Source organism: Lagenorhynchus albirostris, chromosome X (genome assembly GCF_949774975.1).
Source record: "Lagenorhynchus albirostris chromosome X, mLagAlb1.1, whole genome shotgun sequence".
NCBI lineage: Eukaryota > Metazoa > Chordata > Mammalia > Artiodactyla > Delphinidae > Lagenorhynchus > Lagenorhynchus albirostris.
In genome coordinates this window covers 19,651,212-19,671,770 of record NC_083116.1, presented here as the reverse complement: position 1 = coordinate 19,671,770, position 20,559 = coordinate 19,651,212, and the positions used below count along the sequence as shown (strand labels likewise).

Genomic DNA, 20,559 nt, shown 5'->3' with positions numbered 1-20,559 from the left:
GGTCCAGTGTCTTGTCCACTGTGCTTTACTGACTGCTAAGATTGTATAGAATGGTTTACCTGAAAACACTCATCTTTTAGCTGATGTTTTAATCTCGCCCATGGTAACCCCCCTCCAAGATGATTTGTTATGAAATTGAAGGGTGGTGTCTTATATTGTTCAACAGGTTTGCCATTTGAGTTCTACTGGGGACCCATACCATGGCTATCATCTCACAGTGAGGTCCTGACTATACTAGGTAAAAGCAAAAGGCCTTATCCAGACAACTGTTTGTAGATCCCTATTTGGTTCCTAATAAACCTCCAGGTAACCACAATGGAAGGCAGCAGATAGGTAGACTCATATACTGTAGATATTTCCACTTAGTTTGTAGATTCTCTCTTTTTTTTAAAAATAAATTTATTTATTTATTTGTTTTTATTTTTGGCTGTGTTGGGTCTTTGTTGCTGTGCATGGGCTTTCTCCAGTTGCGGCGAGTAGGGGCTACTCTTCTTTGTGGTGCGCGGACCTCTCGTTGTGGCTTCTCTTGTTGCAGAGCATGGGCTCTAGGCATGCGGGCTTCAGCAGTTGTGGCACGTGGGCTCAGTAGTTGTGGCTCATGGGCTTAGTTGCTCCGGGGCATGTGGGATCGTCCCAGGCCAGGGCTCAAACCTGTGTCCCTAGCATTGGCAGGCGGATTCTTAACCACTGAGCCACCAGGGAAGCCCTCGGTTCTCTTTTAACTTTGTGATTGTTAAAGAGAAATATTTAATTTTTATGCAGATACATATATCAAAAATATCCTTTAAGATTTCTATCTTTGGAGATCTTCATCCAAAATTATATAACCATCTCCTACATTTTCCAACATTTCTTTTGCTATATATGTATTTTGTCATTTGAATCTTCAATCCATCTGCTATTAATTTTGGTGTAAAGTATAAGTGATGTAGGGATCTAACTTTTTTCCTAAAAGTTTGGCTAGTTACCTATTTATACATAAACTGTCTTATAGTTTCTACTGTAGAACGTCTTATTAATAAGTCCAAGCCAAATATAGAACAATACCACCTAAATGTCCAATGCTCCTAGGAAGAGAAAGCCCACTTTTAGTTAGGTACTATGATGAAAGATGGCAGTAAACTAAGACCACAGTAAGTCCTGTAGCCACAGGGTTGACATTCAGCCAGTGTGTACTTATACGGCCTTACCAATTGTCTCTAGCTGCTTCCAGTCTGATGGGTTTGTGCCCATACCTTATTGGTTGTTAATGGTTTTAAAATATCATCCCTTCCAGTAGGTGTTAGTTAAATAAAGCAAAGCAGAATAATCTTTACCTGATTCCTCAGTTTCTTTTGTTTCTGTTGTTTCTTCTATTTCATCATCAGACATCTCCATTTCTTCTTCTCGCCTGATTCCCATTAATTCATCATTATGTATGTTGCGAATTTCCTAAGGTTAAAAGGTATGCTTTTTAGGTGGGAAAGCCTTGAAAATGTTGAGGAAATAAACAGAATTAAGGACTAGGTAAAGCAGGGTCTTTTTAAACGTATAACAAAACTTCAGAGTAGTCTTAAGGCAAAGGCAAAGGCAAAGGCAAAGGCAAAGGGGCGTGTTGAGGCTGAGGACAGTCTCAATACACAAAGCAAACTTTGTACACTCTGTCCTGCATAGGCTTTCTTTCCATACCCAGAGCTCTAGCAGCCGATGATTCTTGTATCCCTCCCATTTTAGAGAGTACCATTGACCATGAAATACCTTCCACCTCTTACATGGATTTCTGGACTTTCCCTTAAGGTTCTGCCATGTTCACCTTCCCATGTCAAATCCTTTGATCTTGCTGCTTTCTAACCTCTTCTCTCTCCCTTTACAGTCTTACTCAACAGAACTCTTAATCAAACATTTGCAGGTTTAGTAGTTAGAGTAAAAATGAGCTGTCAGGACTGAACTCCTACCAGATCAACCCTTCTGTGGATAATATCTATATTCTGTGAACAAAAAACCAAACCAAACCAAATCCCTAACTACTTGATGCCATTGGAGAATGAACAAAAACAGGCATATTCTGAAGAGGAGCCGACACTTGGAAGAAGGGTGTGGGTCTTCCAGTTTTAAAGAGACTTTTAGTCTGAGAGCAGACAACAGCTAGCACCTCATATGGTGGCTAAATTTTAGATAGAAAATCCAATGTCTTCATATCCTAAAGAAATAAAGGAGAGAGTTCAGGGCAACCACTGGAAGCCAATGGAAAGTGAGGAGGGGATCCCAGAAAGTAGATAGCCAAAGAGAGAGGGATCCAAATTCTGTGTATAAGAACTGTACAAATTTCTGCATGACCCTTGAACCATGAAAGCACATGGCAGATTCCAAACAACCCAGCTAGGCTAAAAAACTGAACTGAGATTTGAGTTGCCATCTAAGAGAGACAATTTCTAGCTTAAATTCAATGAAGTAAATTGACCATTAAAACAAAAGAAAACAAAATCAACATTCTTTGAAAGAATATAACAGAATCCAAAGACTTAAAAGCAAAATATTCACAATAAGCAGGTAAAGCCCCCAGTTAATTGACATACCTACAAGAACTAGGTTGAGATGACCCATTTTCAAGAGAAAAGACAATCAACAGAAACCAAGCTTGAACTGAACTAGATATGGAAATTAGCAGAACAAGGAGTTAAAGCAGCTAATCATAACTATCTCAATGATGTAAAGGAAATATGTTAATAATGAATGAAAAGATGGGAAATCTTAGCAGAGAAATAGAAACTTTGGATGAGCTTAACAGTAGAATAGAGAAGACAGTATACAGAGAAAGCTTAAAGAGAGAACAATACAAATTTATCAAATCTGAAGAACAGAGAAACTAACTGGAATCACAGAAAGAGAGGAGAGATTAAATGATTCAAAATATTTGAAGAAAAAATAGTTGAGGATTTCTTAAATTTGATGAAATATATTAATCTATATATTCAAAAAACTCAGTGAACCCCAAGCAGAATATGTGTGGAAAAACAGTATGTCTAGGAACACCATAGTCAAGCTGCTGAAAATGAAACATAGAGAGAAACTCTAACTCTTTAGTTAACTAAATTTATTGTGACAATCATTTCACAATACATGTAAGTCAAGTCATTATGCTGTACACCTTAAACTTATACAGTGCTGTATGTCAATTATATATCAATAAAGGAAAAAAGAGAAACTTTTAAAAGCAGCCAGAAAAAACCAACATATTATAAACAGGGGAAAAACAATTTGAATGCTTTGATTTCTTTCAGAAACAATAAAGACCAGAAGTTAGGGAAACAATTCTTTAAAGTGCAAGAAGAAATAAAAATTATCTATTTATTCAGAATTCTATATTCAGAGAAAAATTCTTTCAAGAATGGAGATGAGATACATATATTTTCAGACAAATGTAAATGCGAGTATTTGTCACCCAAAGACTTGCACTATAAGAAAAACTGAAGAAAGTTCTTCAGGCTGAAGGGAAGTGCTACCAGATGTAAACACAGATCTGCAGAAAGGCATAAAGAACATCGGAAATGATTGAGATCACACTGGAAAAGTCACTTTTTCAAAAAAAATCAAGCATGAGAACTCCATTTTGGAACAGCTTGCAATCATTTAAAGGCCACTTAATGCCTGTCAGAGGCTCCTCAGCAGTGAGCTGAGAATTCCTTGCCTAGGTTAGCTGCACTTGGGCCATAATACAGAAAATGTGCAAAGCCGTCTGGTGAAAATTGCCTCCATTTAGGGAGATTATAAGTATTTTAAATGGATTTCTTAATAATTAATGCTACAGTTAATCACTATCTCAACTAATATTCTCCTTTTTTATTCCTTTTATCAGGAAAAATAATGATTTCTATATCAAGTTAAGTTTACACTAAATATAAATAAAAGTACCTATTAAAAAGTGAGCTATTCAGTGTTATCACTGAGAGTTAAGAAGTAAAGGAAAAATAGAAGAAATAGAAAATAGAAATACTATCAAAGGATCCCTCAATGTGCTGCAGAGGCATTACTTAAAATAGAAGAAAATAATGACTTGTTTGAGAAAAATGAACTTTAAAGGACTGTGTCAAGATAGACATTTGCTATGTCTTATTGCACAGAGAACAATAACGGAATTGCCATTTCTAAGAATTCATCCTTTCTCAGGAGTCTGGATTTCAGTTATCAAAGAGCTGTTACTGGAAAGGTGATCATAATGAGGTTTGACACTGGCAAATTCAAATATTGTACAACTTACTTCATCAGGAAAAGTTGTGGCTCTCCTAGCTGCCTAACAAAAATGTAGACTGTCAGAGGGTATAAGCAGAGACCAACTCTCAATTCACAAACATGTTGTCTAACTCTGGGAAAGTTTAAATTGTGTTTCTCAGAAGAGTAAATTGTGTTCCTTCTAGGGAAATGTCCCAGGGCCGGAAGATCTAACTGATAGCTAAGACACGCTCTGTATCTGCTCAGCATCCGCAAAGCATCTTTTCTGCTTCCAGCTGGGCAAGAAAGCATAATCTCTTCTTAGAAGTATAAAATGTTCAATAACTAAGTAATACAGCTTATCTAGAGATCTTTCACACCTTCAAAAAATCCCTAGAAAAATAACGGACCTATGGGCAAATTTTACCTCAATGCCTCAAAATACTTCAGAAACAAGAGTTACCAGTTCTTTTAGCTGATAATGAAATGAGGGTAAGAAAAACTAGGGAGAAGCTTGCTCTAAGTATTCAGCAGGCAGGCAAAGTGGCAGAGCCTAGAGCCCTCTAACTAGACAATCCTTCTTAGCTACAGAGAAACTAAGGTCCGTACCATTACTTTTTCTGTAAATATCGATACTAAGTCACATGAATGGAGATAAGGCAGAGAGAACAATAGAGGCTATAGGATACTATACTGCAATAAACTTAAGGTAAGCGTTCAGTAAATGACACTACCTCTAAGTAAAGCAAGTGAGATTTTAATTCTTTGAAAAGTAAAGCACTTGATATCTAAGATGCCTATTTTCTATATTCTCTGGTGGATCAAAAAAGCTCTACTTTTGGAATCAAATCCTAACAAATACCTTCAGAGCGAAGGACTAAAAGGTGGCATTTACCTAAGGAAGGCATTCTACCTAGCTTGGACACAGGAGCAGGCAACAGGAGGACTTTGAGCCACTGAAGTGCAGGCAGCAAGAGAAATAGCTGCCTCCCAGATCTGCCCCTTTTCCCATCCTGATAGTTGGATCCAGTGCTGAAGCCAAAAGAGTGGCAATGACATGGAAAAACATTTTCCAGAAATTTTCATTTGTAATTCTCTACCTGAAATTGACTGGGTCACATCACTGATAGAGTACATAAAAAAAGGTAAGATAGCCTTCCTAAAGTTTTTATACCACACTATTGCCCACAGTAGACCTGTGTGATATTTAATCTAAACAGTGAACTGTTAGTGACTTCTCAAAATGCATTATAATGCCTTTAAGTCTATTCTAGTGGTAACTTTTTGCGAAGCTTAGAAATTCACATATTGCTCCACAATGGAGGACAAAGCACTTTTAACATAGAATAAAACTGAAACTCTAGACAGAAGAAAATGCTGAAAAGAATCATTTTTGTACCAGCTGACATTTTTGATTTATCATAAAGTAGGCAAATCATAAATTATTGAACGTTAATTATCTAACTATATAGTTTCCAAAAAATTTATGTGGACTTAAATTCATCTTACTCATGTTTTATGATAGAAACATGACTATAATAAAAGCAAAGTTCCTTATGAATTGTGTAACAAAATTGTACTTACCCATACTTTGAAAATTAACAGGATACTCGGTGGGGAATGGGCCAGATGAAGGAATGGAAAGGAGCAGAGGATAGGAAGATAGCTCCTACACTTACACAGAAATTTGATTCTGAGATATCATTCAAGCCAATGAAGCAAAGCACAAACACAGGCTCTTAATCAATGTCTATTGTATGCTACATAATGGAAATACAAATTAGGTTGATCCAAATTTTGTTAGCATGGGGTTTGATGGCTGAAAGCCAATAGCTAGTGTTAGTGCAAATGGGTCCTAAAACAAGGGTATGCAGATAACTTGAACATCTATCTGCAACCAGTTCTTTGGGGTTTGGAATGATAGGCCTGGAAATCTAGAAAGTTATTTTAGCAATCACAGTATTTCATTTCACGAGAATGCTAGTACGTAATCACCATGTACCCTTTCTTCTGGTCCAATGGTATAAAAATCTCACATTAGGGAGAATGCAAGGGAGTTTCTTGGTGCCTACTGCTATGGCTCTAGCTTCTTATATGCCATCCAAAGTTTAACTTGTAATCTAGGCCAGGATCTCGGTAAGAGAAACACACAGGTTTTGAATGATTCTATAGAAAAAGAGTTCCCACAACACAGCACTGTCAGTAAAGTAAAGTCACTGTCAGTAAAGTCCCACAACACAGCACTGTCAGTAAACTTTTAGTAAGGGGAGGGACTTCAGCCTTCTTTTTATTACCCTTTCAAATTGTATCAGCAGGAGCCTCACACACATGTAAATCAGGAAAGTAAACCAATGAAAAAGACTCATTATCAAACTAGTCTGCTTGGCAGATGCTACCAGGGTGAGTGCCTTAGCTCCCTGAAAGTGGGGACCTTTTCTTCTTACTTTATAACTTCTCTCTCACCAGAGTGAGACAGTGTCTGCTGCTGGAAGCAGGATGACAATGAGACAAATAACAGGTACTTTGGGATGCGAGGAAGTCACCAGCTGGCTTATTCCCTGAGGCAACTGGTAGAAAAGGTTCAATGTCAGACCCTTCTACCTTGATGAAACCCCTAACTTAGGAATTGTAGCTTTTATGCCTAGGTCAAGAAAAAGTCAGTTTAGTTGATTAGGTCACTGAGATGCTCTGATTCTCAGTGGGGTGCTAAGAGGCAGTCCCAATTTAAGAGGACAGTTTTGTCACTTTCTACAGGATACCTCCTTTTAGTCCTCAGAGTTGCCTGTCATCAAGTGAAAGTACTCAGAGGTTAAAAAAAATTTAAAGCCATGATTTAAAGAGGTGCCAATATAGAATAGAAGAAATCTTTTAGGTTTAGGGAATGCAATGGCAGAGAAAGGTCATGAGCTATGTTCCACTGTCAGTAGTTTTACTTATAAAGATTGAGGTATTCAGGGTAGACCTTAATTTAGTCCAATCCAACAGGCAGGAAGCATTTTTCTGGGTTCCTACAAAGTCTACAAGGCATATCACAAAACATGTAGTAAGTCATGCCGGCCGTGTGCTTTATCCTCATCAGTGTGCCAAGGAAGCTCTGCTACAATATTAGGTGATAGGGTGTACAGCTCTCAGCTCTCCACAGCCCTAGAGAAATGTCCGGCTTACTGGCATAGCTGTCTTTACTGAGGAAGTAATTAAACTCAAGCATATACCCACCAGATAGGTAGGCTTGCTATAACTACAGAGGGCCTTGATGAATAAAATTAATGGAGACTATTTTATTGCAAATTTGTTTACAAAAGGGTTGTGGCCTAGACAAGTCAGTTCTCCAACCAGAGGCTCCACTCCTCCCATGAAAAAGGAAATACTGTATCAGCAGGGCTTTCTGTAATGGGTGGGGCACTTCAAACAGCCTCTTCCACCCCCTAAAATGGATACATGTGTGCGTTGAAGGGAAGGTAGAGACTAATACTGCTTTGCTACAATTGGAAGACATAGTGAGCATTTTTCTCTCAACTTTTATTTTTCTGAATTATTCAAACTAAATTAAGGATTTTGGATATTTTAAATTTAGGTGCTATGTGAAAAGATGCTCAATATCACTAATTTTTAGAGAAATGCAAATCAAAACTACAATGAGGTATCACCTCACACCAGTCAGAATGGCCATCATCAAAAAATCTACAAAGAGTAAATGCTGGAGACGGTGTGGAGAAAAAGGAACCCTCTTACGCTGTTGGTGAGAATGTAAACTGGTACAGGCACTGTGGAGAACAGTATGGAGGTTCCTTAAAAAACTAAAAATAGAGCTACCATATGATCCAGCAATCCCACTCTTGGGCATATATCTGGAGAAAACCATAATCCAAAATGATACATGCACCCCAATGTTCATTACAGCACTGTTTACAATAGCTAAGACATGGAAGCAACCTAAATGTCCACCAACAGAGGAGTGGATAAAGATGTGGTACATATATACAACGGAATATTACTCAGCCATAAAAAAGAATGAAATAATCTCATTTGCAGCAACATGGATGGACATAGAGATTGTCGTACTGAGTGAAGTAAGTCAGACAGAGAAAGACAAATATCATATGATATTGCTTATATGTGGAATCTAAAAAAATGAATTTATCTACAAAACAGAAATAGAGTTACAGATGTAGAAAATAAACTTATGGTTACCAGGGGGTTAAAGGAGGGGGAGGGATAAACTGGAAGATTGGGATTGACACATACACACTACTATATGTAAAATAGGTAACTAATAAGGACCTACTGTATAGCACAGGGAACTCTACTCAGTACTCTGTAATGGCCTATATGGGAAAAGAATCTAAAAAAAAAAAAAGAGTGGATATATGTATATGTATAGCAGATTCACATTGCTGTACACCTGAAACTATCACAACATTGTAAATCAACTATTCCCCAATAAAATTTTTAAAAACAAATAAATAAATTTAAGTGCTAAACTCCAACCCTCCCCTTGATCACTTTTGTTACCTTTTTAGCTCCCTGAGGGCAAAGATCATCTCATCCTGCATTGCCTGTCATGATACCTGAGACAGAGAATCTGTTCAGTAAACGTCTGAATTGAAATGTTGAATTTTGTTCGTTGGGCTCAACAACATGAGGTAGCCCTAGCATTCTAAAATCATTTTGTGCTACACTAAGATAATCGGTTCCTTTTCTGATCCTAATTATTATTTTTTTAACAATTAAAAACTTTACTGGCTTTCTATGACCCTACCCTCCACTGGGCTGATGTCTTCAAGGATTTCTCCCTAGTGACTCATAGATCCCTTTGCCGAGTCAGAACTGATGGCTCAGAGACTGTTGGTTTATGAGCAGAGGTGGGCTTATCTTCCTCTAATCTCGAGTCAGAACTGATGGCTCAGAGACTGTTGGTTTATGAGCAGAGGTGGGCTTATCTTCCTCTAATCTCTCTTCACGGTTCTCAAATTGTTGCCACACAAACTATGTCATGTATTCTCATGAAAGACAGAGGAATGGATTATTATCTTCATTTTATAGATTAGGTAACTGAGGTTCACAAAGATTAAATGACTGACTCAAGACCACAAGGCAGTTTATACCAGAGCACAGAGTGAAGAAGAAGAATTTCTAGGCCTGAATTGACCACTTACTAGCTGTATAATTGTGTGTACATCGCTTAACATTTCTTTTTTTAAATTTTATTTTATTTTTGGCTGCGTTGAGTCTTCGTTGCTGCACATGGGCTTTCTCTAGTTGCAGAGAGTGGGGGCTCTTTGTTGCAGTGTGCAGGCTTCTCACTACGGTGGCCTCTCCCGTTGTGGAGCACGGGCTCTAGGCCCATGGGCCTCAGCAGTTGTGGCACACAGGCCCAGCCGCTCCGCAGCATGTGGGATCCTCCCAGACCAGGGCTCGAACCCGTGTCCCCTGCATTGGCAGGCAGATTCTCAACCACTGCGCCACCAGGGAAGCCCACATCGCTTAATATTTCTATGTCTCAGTTTCCTCACATGTAAAAAACGGACACTCTACTTACTTATTATTCCTTATGGAGTTGTTAATGATAAATTGAAATAATACTATTTCTCATTTATATAGCATTTATATTTTCATACTGTCTACATATCTCTTATCTCATTTAATCCAGGTGAAGAAATAAGGACTGAGAAAGGCTGACTAACTTGCTCAAAGTCACGCAGCTATAACGTTGTCAGAGCTGAGATTTGGATTCATGTCAACTCCAAGTCCAAGGTTCTTTCCACTACACCACATCTATTGAGGGGCTCGCGTAGGTGAGCTAACCAATGTGAAAGTGCCTTATAATATGTAAGTTCCATACAAGTGCTATTTAACTATTAAGGAATATGACAACCTGCATTGATAGATATAATGGGACTGCTACTAGACTGGCAAAGAGGACTCAGAAACGAAGTTGAAAGAGTTGCTGCATACATAGATGGAAAGTGTCAGGGCTGGCTGGGTAAGGAAGCTACACATAGGAACAGAAAATCTTGAGGACTATGTAACACCATTCCAAAGGCACACTGGTGTAAACAAACCTCCCATCTCGGTTTTTAATCTCAGATTTAGAATCTCAACTTAATCACATCAGATATGTTCTAGTGTTATGCTAAAAATGTCACTTGAGCACAAGCAGAGAGGTGTGTGTCAACCTTAATTTGAAATCAGAGTCCTCTGTTACCTTTAAAGCTGCCACCTATAAAGGTGGCTGAGTGGGTTTGATAAAGGAAGCTCAGAAATTTCAGTGCTCCAATGTAACACCAGGCAGCTTTCAGCCTCAACTGTCAAGATGCTCTAATAAATGTAAGACAGCCCTAATATTACTAACACTAGATGCACAGGTCCGTAATTATTGTTGTACCCAAGACTAGCTAGCTTAGGGAAGTAAACTTATTAATGATCGCAGCTACATTTTCACTACTAAGGTTTCCACCCAGCAGAATGCATTCAAGACAACATGTGCACATTTATTACCCTTTTGGCAGCAGGTGGTCTGGACACAATGACAAGCTATAGAACATGTCTCAGTGTTTCATTAGGGCCTTGTTGTGGCCATGGGAGCTTGGCACTATTTAATTCTAGCTAAACTCCAAATCAATAACTTGTTAAAGAAAGAAACTGTCCCCCTGAGGGGCTACCAGAGTAAAAAGTTACTAACCTCAGCTTGTTTACACCAAACGCTGATGTTTTTACGCTGGGCTTTTGTGAAGTGGTCCCAAGCCTTTTGTTTGGAGGCAGAATGGTACACAGCTACTATCTGCTCAACTGTAGCATCAGATCAACAGTTGAATCAGCATCATCCAGGGATGGCAAAAGAGAGGAGAAAAGAAATAAGAGAAGCATTAGGCTTAGTGTGTCTCCTATGACACTACTGGACTAGAGCTGTGCTAAAAAAAAAAAGGCTATGTGTATTGGTGTACTATGAGTTTAAAGGGGACGCAAAGGCAAAGATATCAATATACAGAAAGAAAAAATGAATTCTAGAAGGTTTAGGGTGAAATGGTGACTAAACTTTTTTTAATACAGGCAGTCTGTATTCATTCAGGCAGGAGAGGCAAGAGTCATGGTGAATGTGATTTAGCACTTATTGACCCTGCACAACAGGACAGCAAGTGGTGAACTGTACCAGCTCCTTTTGACCACTGGCTTCTTAAACTAGCCTTTCAGAATGAGCCTGGATGCTTCATTTCAATGGAATCCATCTTTTTATTATTCTGAGGTATGTTTAACCAGAAGCAACAAATCAGAACCTAAAATGGATGGGATCTATTTTAAGTCTACCTAGATAGGCTTGTTGACTGGAGAAACACAAGTTTTATGGAAGAATAGTGTGTAAGCACAGTCCTAGGGAGTATTTTTTCAGGGTCGCTTAAAATGTCAAATGAGGAAATGTGTACAAATATTCGGGGGCTTTATCGCAATCAGTTCAAGAGAAAGAAAACTTAGTCATGACTTTTTTCTGGGGAAAGAAAAAAAGGACAAGATCCTCTGCCTGGCTAGGTGTTCACAGTAAGAAGATTCAGAGGTGTTATTTCTTTCTTTACAGCCCTGTTTGTACCCTGTCTACTAATGATTTAAGGATTTATATTCCCATGATGCTTGCTGCTCTCTTTTTCTATTTATTCTGAAGCCCTAAAAACATATGCTTTCTCTTCCTGGATTCCATGCCCATAGATACTTTCAAAATAGAAATGGAAAATGAAACAACTCCTCCTTAATCCCATTTATGTATCAGTCAAGTATGAGAAGAGTGGGCCATAACTGTTTAAAAGCAAAGTCATAAAACTGTATCTTTGTTCCTAATGTGAATACAGTTTCTTACTCAAAAGATAAGAGTTCATAATTTTATAATACGGTGAACTAAAAACATTATTTGAGAATTTTTCTGCTCATTTAAGAGACCTTGGAGAGGTTTGGAGTGGTACTAATTTTTGTAAATGGCTATTTCAGTGGCTTCCCATTCCCTCTCAGTGTCTACTGACATCCAGTAAAGGAAATGTTGAAGAAAGGAAACTAAAAACAAAAGGTAGAAGTAGCAAATTTGGCTTTTATTCAATTACCTTGGGAAATATAATTACATTTATCCCTGAAATGGAATACCTGAAAAGCATAATGATGCAAATCTGAAGCAAAGAAGCTTACAAATTCTGATGCTACATTCTAACTTCAGCAGTGAAATACCGAATTTTCCACTGGAGCCTGAGGCTGCTTGTAACTTACTTTGAGAACAAGCGAAAGTAAAATCACAGGATTGTGGTCTAAGAGTCAGTGTTTCTAAGGAGCTGAAGTAGATATACCACAGAAAATGAACATAGGAGGTGCGCACATGATTCCCAAGAAACTAGAGCTCAGGCATTTGGCAATATAAGGAGAGCACAAGGCAGAAGAGGGCATTCCTTCTTGACACAGGATGGCTCTGGAGCCCTGGCTCCTGTGTAGAGAGAGTGATGATTAAGTGAAGTGCCCTCTCACCCTTCTGGCAGAACTATGGCTTCCACTCACATTGAATGAGAATTCCAGAAAGGGCCTGCTTAAACTTCTCCTTTGCTTCTTCCATGTCTTTCTCATGGGCAGCTTTCTCATTCACTAGGCGGCGGACGTGGCTGTTGGCCGACTGGATCATGGAATAGAAGTTGTTGGCGCTGCGACGGTTCACCTCTCCTCGCTCAATCCAGGTAAGCAAGGTCTGCACGGCTTCTGAGAATTTGGAATCATCTGAAAAAAGAGAATTTATTTTTAGAGTCATCAAAAGTAACCAAATCTCCATCTATTTTCCAAACATGCTGGTAAGGAGGCCACCATGGCTTTTTGGCAAATGTTGTGAAATGAATTAATTGCAGAGAGTGAGGAACCATGCATGCACACGTGTGCACACACAGGCAGCAGGTGAGCAGAGAGACTGAAAGAATGAAAGATTCCAAAAGTAGGCAGATTGGTTGTAGTCTACGAAGAATTTTCAGAACAACAGTATTTCTTCTTTTCTTAAAGTTTTCTTTACTGACATAGTTTTCACATATTGCAAATTTCTTAACCTCTGTGTGTGTGTGTGTATGCGTGCATGTGTGTAATATATAAATTAGCAGTGAGAGAACTTCAGAATTCTACAATCTTATTTTTTAATAAGCACAAGTAAACTTGAGCCTTGAGCTTAACTTGCATTTGACAGTAACTTTATCCTGGATCCATGGAATTAAACCTTTGGAAGGAGGCTTAAGAAAGAGTTAAATGGCAATTCTTTAGGTATAAACACTTACATCTTTGACTTTTTGTAACATCACTCCTGCATCCAATCCAGCCCCAGGCCTTCCATTCAGTCCCAGTCACCATCTATTTTGATGTAATTCATTCTATTTCTACATTTCGCCACATCCTGTTTCTCTTGCCTGAGGAACCATCCATGTAGATTTCTACAGCTAGTTAGGAGTTACTCTCTGATGTTAAAATAGTAGTCTCTGGTTCAGCTTCCAAAGCCTGTGGTTCAGCTTTCTGAGATAGCCACTTACATATTCTGCTGTTAAAGACTCCTGAGAGGGAGAGTCCATTAGCATCCCATTGAAGGCCCACTGTAGGACTCCACATCCCTCTCTAGCCAGGAACCCTTATGTCCAGTGGAACCATCTCTCACTGTAATGTGAACTTCTTACCACTTGCCTATTTAAGTGCAGATGTGTAATGAGAGGTCAGCCTCACCGTTATAGCAGTTTTCATTTCATTACTTACATACAGTCTTTATGTTGATGCTCAGTTTTTAAAAAAATTATTGATGTACAGTTGATTCATTGATGCTTACTTTTTGGTTGAGTTCCACACAACCAGCAAATTCATTTTTTAATAAAAATTCAAACTGAGCTGTTTGGTCTTATGTGAACAGTTAAGTCTTGGACCTGGCATCTTACCAATGCTTTCAGCCTTTCCAGCTTTTCAAAGTGTACCATTATTTCTGTGTCTCTACTCTGGACTCTATGTTTTCTGCTTTTCTCTTACAGGAAGACAAGTCAATCCAAACAAAGGATTTCTTTAACGTGTGAAACCCTTAGGCTATAAGGTGCAAACAAGTTTGGTGAATGAGACCTATTTGCAAAGGGGGAATTAGCAGCATCTTGCTGAGCCTAGAGCACAAGAAGCAAGGAAAATTCATACTGTTAGAGCTGGGTTGGTGTCACCAATAAGATCAATGGGACACCAGCACTCATCCAGTAAAATCAACCATACTCATAGAATGAAAAAACTGGATTTGAGCTACTAACACAGGAGACCAGGCAAGGCAATTAAGGTTAAATTAGCAAAATGGCTCTGAGAGTTAAGCAAGGGGAACAGGAATCAAAACTAAAGGGAAAGCAGTCTGATTTAGCAATGTCTGGAAGTCTCTGTAGTTACTGTGTGAAATAAATGTGTGATTAAAGGAGTCCTCTTTTAGTTGGTAGTAGCTACGTCTTTGAGTAATCTAAGAAGAATGTATACTGTAACTACTCTGGCCCTCCATTTTCTCATCTATAAAATGGAATTTTATCAGAGTTTTCTGAGGTCACATCAAGTTCTATTGTTCTGATTTATTCTGACTTAGAATTCAAAACTAACTTGCTATCCACAATGAAACGGGGTGGAGGTGCTTACAGGTCCCAAGTCATGGATCACAGCTAAAATTCTCTGATGTGGAAAAGTGGGAAAAAATTGTTTCTTTCTAGTCACCTGATGTATGGAGAGAAAAAGTAACTTGAGACAGTGAAGGATCACAGACACAGGTGGGAGGGACAAATTTTTGGCTCTTGAATTACTAGGTACACCTTTCTAACTGCAAGGCTTCAACACAAGAAATGCTTAGAATCCCTAGTGGGAAATTCAAGGATAACTGTCAACAATACAAATATATTTATTACATTTCTCCAAAGAAAAGAGTTCTTTTAATCACAAAACTCGAGTGTTTTGTATACCTTTTAGTTTTTCAGCAACAATGCTGCATTCATGATCTGAATAGTGGACCACTGGAGGTGGGGATGGTGGACGCAACCTTTCTTCTTCCATCCTTCTACGGTGGCGTTCCTCTCTTGCAAGCATACGCTGTTTGCATTCCCACTCATACAGGTCATCTCGAGCCTGTGCAAAATCAACATGAAGCCTACCTGTGTCCTTTTTGTCAGTGCTAGAGCCCAGGCGAATGCGGTAACCTAAGTGCACAAGAGGGAGAGAGGAGAGAACAAGAACAGCCCAGTGAGTGAGCCACTGTAAGTAGCTTTTCAAGTTAGGTACTTCAGATGCAGTCACAGCAGTTTCCAGGGACCACATAACCCCAAATTCTCTCCCCACTACTAGCAAGGAGAACATTAAAGACTTGGATTATAGTCTCTATCTCTGATAATAGTTTATTATTCCATGGTTGGGTCAGTCTTATTCATAGGAGTTTCATTTCTCCATCTGCCACCTTACCTGTGACAGAGGGAAGCTCTGTGGGTAACTGTATCAAGAATAAGCTTTATGTGGCACCATGGGCTGGAAAGAATGCAAAAGGTGGCCTCAAATTGTGGTGTCTTTGGATAACTTCAAGAGTGTCAGTCATCCCGCCACTCAGAATTTTGATAAAATTTAAATGTTGATAAAATTTAGATAAAATTTAAATAAAATCAATAAAATTTTGATAAATTTAAATCAGCTCGACATTTCAATCCCCCAAATTGCTTCCTAGATGTATCTGGTGACTTGGAACCATTTTGGAGGGGGTGGTGGAATAGATATAACAGGGAGTGGTATGTGATCCAGGTGACATATAATTTTGGATCCTTAAAAAAAGAGGTAGTATGCTTATAGTATACTGGTATAGGACTAGGATTCAGATAACCAGGATTCAAGTCCACACCTCCACTTTTGGTGTCAGTTATAGCACCAAAGTTAAATCTCTCAACAAAAAAATAAAAAAAAATTAAGTTTTTATTAACCTTTTAAGTTTCAGAAGCTGAGCTAGCTGCTTCCACACACATTTATCTCATTTTATTCTAAGCACAAGTTTGCAGGGTAACTCCTGCCTTAAACAAGTAAAAATATGGACAAAATGTATGAAACAATAGTTTTTAAGACATTGGACATTAGGCAATGAAGACAGAGATCACTAAGAGACAAGAACCAAATGAAGTGATCCCTAACATTTCCCAAGCTTATTGCCTGGAGAGAGTTTCCAGGCCTCAGCACAGGGAGGGGAACTCAGGCAAAGCATGGTGATCTCCCTGAGTTGAGGAGACTGAACTGGGAATCCAGGGAGACTATGGCAGACAGTTTGCATGGCAGAGTACTGGAAAGAAAAAAGCTACACGGAGAAAGAACTTCAGAGATCTGAAGAGGGTCCTCCCCTATTATGTAGCTCAGTATTGATGTCTATCTATGTGTGAATTACCTAAGCATTAGAGGTAATAATCCCTGGAGCTCATACAGGGCTAGGACTATTTCCTTTTCACACCAGCCAGAGAAGAAAATCTAATAATTCAGAGAGCATTGGATAGAGTAATCAAAAGAGTTTTGCCTTAGTGAGGCAAAATTAGCCCTAGACTAAACCCTGCTCTGGTTCTGCTGAACAAAACTTAAAAACAAGACCTAGAAAGATAAAAAAATTTTCAAGTTACTTAACTGCATTCCAGAACAAAGGTCAAGAATACTTACAGGAATGAAAAATATTTGTCATCTGGTAAAATTCACAATGTCTGGTGTCCAATAAAAAATTACCCAATATGCAAAGAAGCAGGAAAATCATAATAAAGATAAAAATCAGTCAACGAAGCAGACCCAGAAGTGATGCAGATAATATAATTAATAGATAAGGACATAAAAACTATTATAGTTGGATTTCATATGCTTAAGAAGCTAGAGAAAAGATAGAACATATTAAGTAGAAACACAAAAGACATAAAAAAGAACCAAAATCAAACTTTTATAGATTTAAACTACAATGTCTGAGTTGAAAAGAAATCACTGGACAGGACCAATGACAAATTAGACATCGCAGAAGAAAAGATTAATGAACTTGAAGACATAGCAATAGAAACTATTCAAAATGAAATACAGAGAGAAAAAAGACTTAAAAAAATGAACAGAGTACTAGTAAGCTGTTGACAACTTCAAGGGGTCCAATATATGCCTAATTGGAGCCATGACTGGTGACGGGGAGGGAATAGAAAAAATATTTGAAGAAATAAGGAAGGAAAAATGTCCAAATTTGATGAAAACTCAGATCTAAGAATTTCAATGAACCCCAAGTGGAAAACCATGAAGAAAATTATACCAAGGCACATCATAATCAAATTTCTAAACATCAGCAATAAAGAGAATATCTTAAAAGCTGCCATAGACAAAAGACACATTTTATGTACAGAGAAACAAAAAGATAAGGATAACATCATATTTCTTGTTGAAAACAATGCAAGTAAGAAGATAGTGGAGCAACATCTGAGAGAGAGAGAAAAAAACTGTCAACCTAGAATCCTACACCCAGAGAACATATCTTTTAAAAAAAGTGGAATAAATTTTTGATACGTACAAACGCTGAAAGAATTTATCAGGAGCAGACTTGCACTACCGAAAATGTTAAAGGAAATTCAATTACAGGGAAAATGATACCAAATGGAAATCTGGATCTATACAAAGGAAGGAAGAGCATACAAAACATATGATTTCATTTATATGAAAATCTGGAAAATGCACACTAATCTGACAGAAAATAGATCAGTGTTTGCCTGGGGAGAGAACTGGGGAGGGTTAGGAAGAAGGGATTACAAAAGAGGCATGAAGGAAGCTTTTGGGAGAGGTGTACATACTCATTATTTTGACTATGATGATGGTTTCACAGCTGTATGTATGTGTCAATAATATCAAGTTGTATTTTTGAAATATGTGAAGTTCATTGTATGTCAATTATACCTAAATAAAGCTGTTATAAAGAATAATTCCCAGTCACAATAAAATATTCTTTTTAGAAAGAGGAAGAATAAATACATTTCATAAGTAAACTTTGCTAGGGTTCTTTAAAGTTTACAATGTACTTTCACACCCCCATTCATCTTATTTAATTATCTGAGCCATCAGAAAAATGGGGCTATTAATGATTACCTTGACTATTCTCCCAGGATTGTGGAGAAGATCAAATGAGAGGAGGAAATGAAACTTTTGCATAAACATACACAAGATACTGTGATGCTTTGAGGTGGTGCACTTTGTACAATGCCGGCTCCCAAAGGTGCTCAAACTCCAACAGAAAAAACAATTATGTCTACATTTCTAGCCCCTTTCTAAGGGATTTTTGTTTGTTTTAACCTCTTTCTTTTACAAAGTGGGAGAACAGCCATCCAATTCAGGAGTTTTCTAGCACGTGTAAACTTTCAGGGAGCAGGTTCAAATTTAAAGGGAAAAATTAGTTGTTTTCACATCACTGATTGCAATCTCCTTTCCTTTGGCAGCCGTGAGAATGTTTCCAGGTGGCTGTTACCAGAGAGCTGATTTCAATGACATTTAGATGGATACCTCCTGAGCAGCATGTCGTCTTTTATGTACAACTGTTCAGGGCTTTTCAAGACCTTTAAGTTTTTATTAAAATAGCCTATTGTGGAATGCTCTGTTATCATTGCTAAGGGCTGTTAAATCTTCAGTAGTTGGATTTTACAGCACTTAGCAAATGTAAAAAGAGCATTCTACATCTGCCTCCTCTTCTCTCCCATGTTACCAGCCTAATTTTTCCAATGCTCATTACCTTTTCTTTGGCCTATTGCAACAGGTATCTAACTAACCTCCTCTCCTCTTACCCATTTTTATACAGAGCGGTCACATTAATCTTTCAGAAACAATCTTCTTCCTTGTTCAAGAATTTCTTCAACAATTCCCTATTATCTGAGAAGTAAAGACCCAACTGTTAAGCCTTTCAAAGTGTGCCGACGATGGATGTTTTCCCTCCTCCTTTCATGTCTACTCAGTACACAAACCACTACTTATTGTTTCCTTGAATGTTCATCAAAACCTACCACCTCTGTACCTTTGCTCATCCTGTATCTATGCCCCATTGTCCACATTCAAATGCTTTCTCTTTGTCAAAGACTTGGTCTAAATGCTACCTTTTACCTTGATAACCCCAGTCAGGAACCAGACAATTTCAAATTCTCTCTCTCTCTCTCTCTTTCCCCCTCCCTCCCTCCTGTCCTCCCTTCCTTCCTCCCTCTCTCTCCTCTGAACTTCATAACACTTTACCATACTTCTCGTACAGCACACATAACTTTCAAATGTCATTATTATTAGCAATGAGTGTGTCTTATCAGTGTCTTGAGCAATGCCAGGTGCTCAATGTTTCTTTAATAAATGAATGTATGACTGCATACTAACCCTGGGTTCATTAAAGGGAAGAACTAGGTTTAACTCATTTTCTACTCTGTACAACATTTAGCACAATAGCTTACACAAAGGAGATGTCCAACAAGTGCCTGTTACGTGAATGAAGATTCTGTAAAATGTCTAGCACTTGGACCCAGTTCTTCCAAATTGTTAACCCTTAGGGAAGGGTTAGTAGTTAGGGAAGGAAGTAGTTAATTGTTCTATGCCCTTTCCAATTACTCTGTCTTCTGCCTTCATCTTATTTGTCCACTGCCCCATAAAGAAAAATAACAATTCAAATAAGCAAAGGATCAGCCATGAAACTTTATAATATTTACAAAGAAAGTCATTCCAATTCCAATTGCCTCAGTCTCCCCAAATCTGAACTTTTACCAGGAACAAGTGACTTTATGCAGAGTAGTTCTTGCTATCTCCACTCCAACTACCATAGTATATAAGCTGCTATCACTTCTGGATTGGACTAATGCTATGGTTAACTAACTAACCACTAGTCACCACACTTGCCCATACCCTTCAGTCCATTCTTTACCCAGAAGTGATATTTCTAAAATGTATATCAGATCACATCACCCTACTCCTTAAAATCCTTCAATGGCTTCCCATTGTATCCAGAATAATAACCTCATTACTACAGGCATAACTTGGAGATATTGTGGGTTCAGTTCCAGGCCACCATAATAAAGTGAATATCGCAATAAAGTGAGTCACACATAGTTTTTGATTTCCCAGTGCCTATTGAAGTTATGTTTACACTGTACTGTAGTCTATGAAGTGTACAATAGCATTACATCTAAAAAATGTAAATACCTTAATTAAAAATACTTTATTGCTAAAAATGCTAACCTTCATTTGAGCCTTCAGTGAGTTGTAATCTTTTTTTATAATTTTTATTTTATATTGGAGTATAGCCGATTAACAATGCTGTGATAATTTCAGGTGCACAGCAAAGTGACTCAGCCATACTTATACATGTATCCATTCTCTGGATGG

General features: G+C 38.1%; 1 protein-coding gene across 7 annotated transcripts in view; it reads right to left on the bottom strand.

Moving 5' to 3' along the window:
- Positions 1-20,559, bottom strand: part of ENOX2 (ecto-NOX disulfide-thiol exchanger 2) — a 298,745-nt gene that overhangs the window by 42,342 nt on the left and 235,844 nt on the right. For all 7 annotated transcript variants that reach the window (XM_060137045.1, XM_060137044.1, XM_060137040.1 and 4 more), the window contains 4 exons: positions 15,144-15,377; positions 12,715-12,927; positions 10,871-10,977; positions 1,317-1,431 (listed from right to left, as the gene is read on the bottom strand). In XM_060137045.1, coding sequence (XP_059993028.1) covers positions 1,317-1,431; positions 10,871-10,977; positions 12,715-12,927; positions 15,144-15,377 — 669 coding nt within the window. The remainder of the gene's footprint in view (positions 1-1,316; positions 1,432-10,870; positions 10,978-12,714; positions 12,928-15,143; positions 15,378-20,559) is intronic.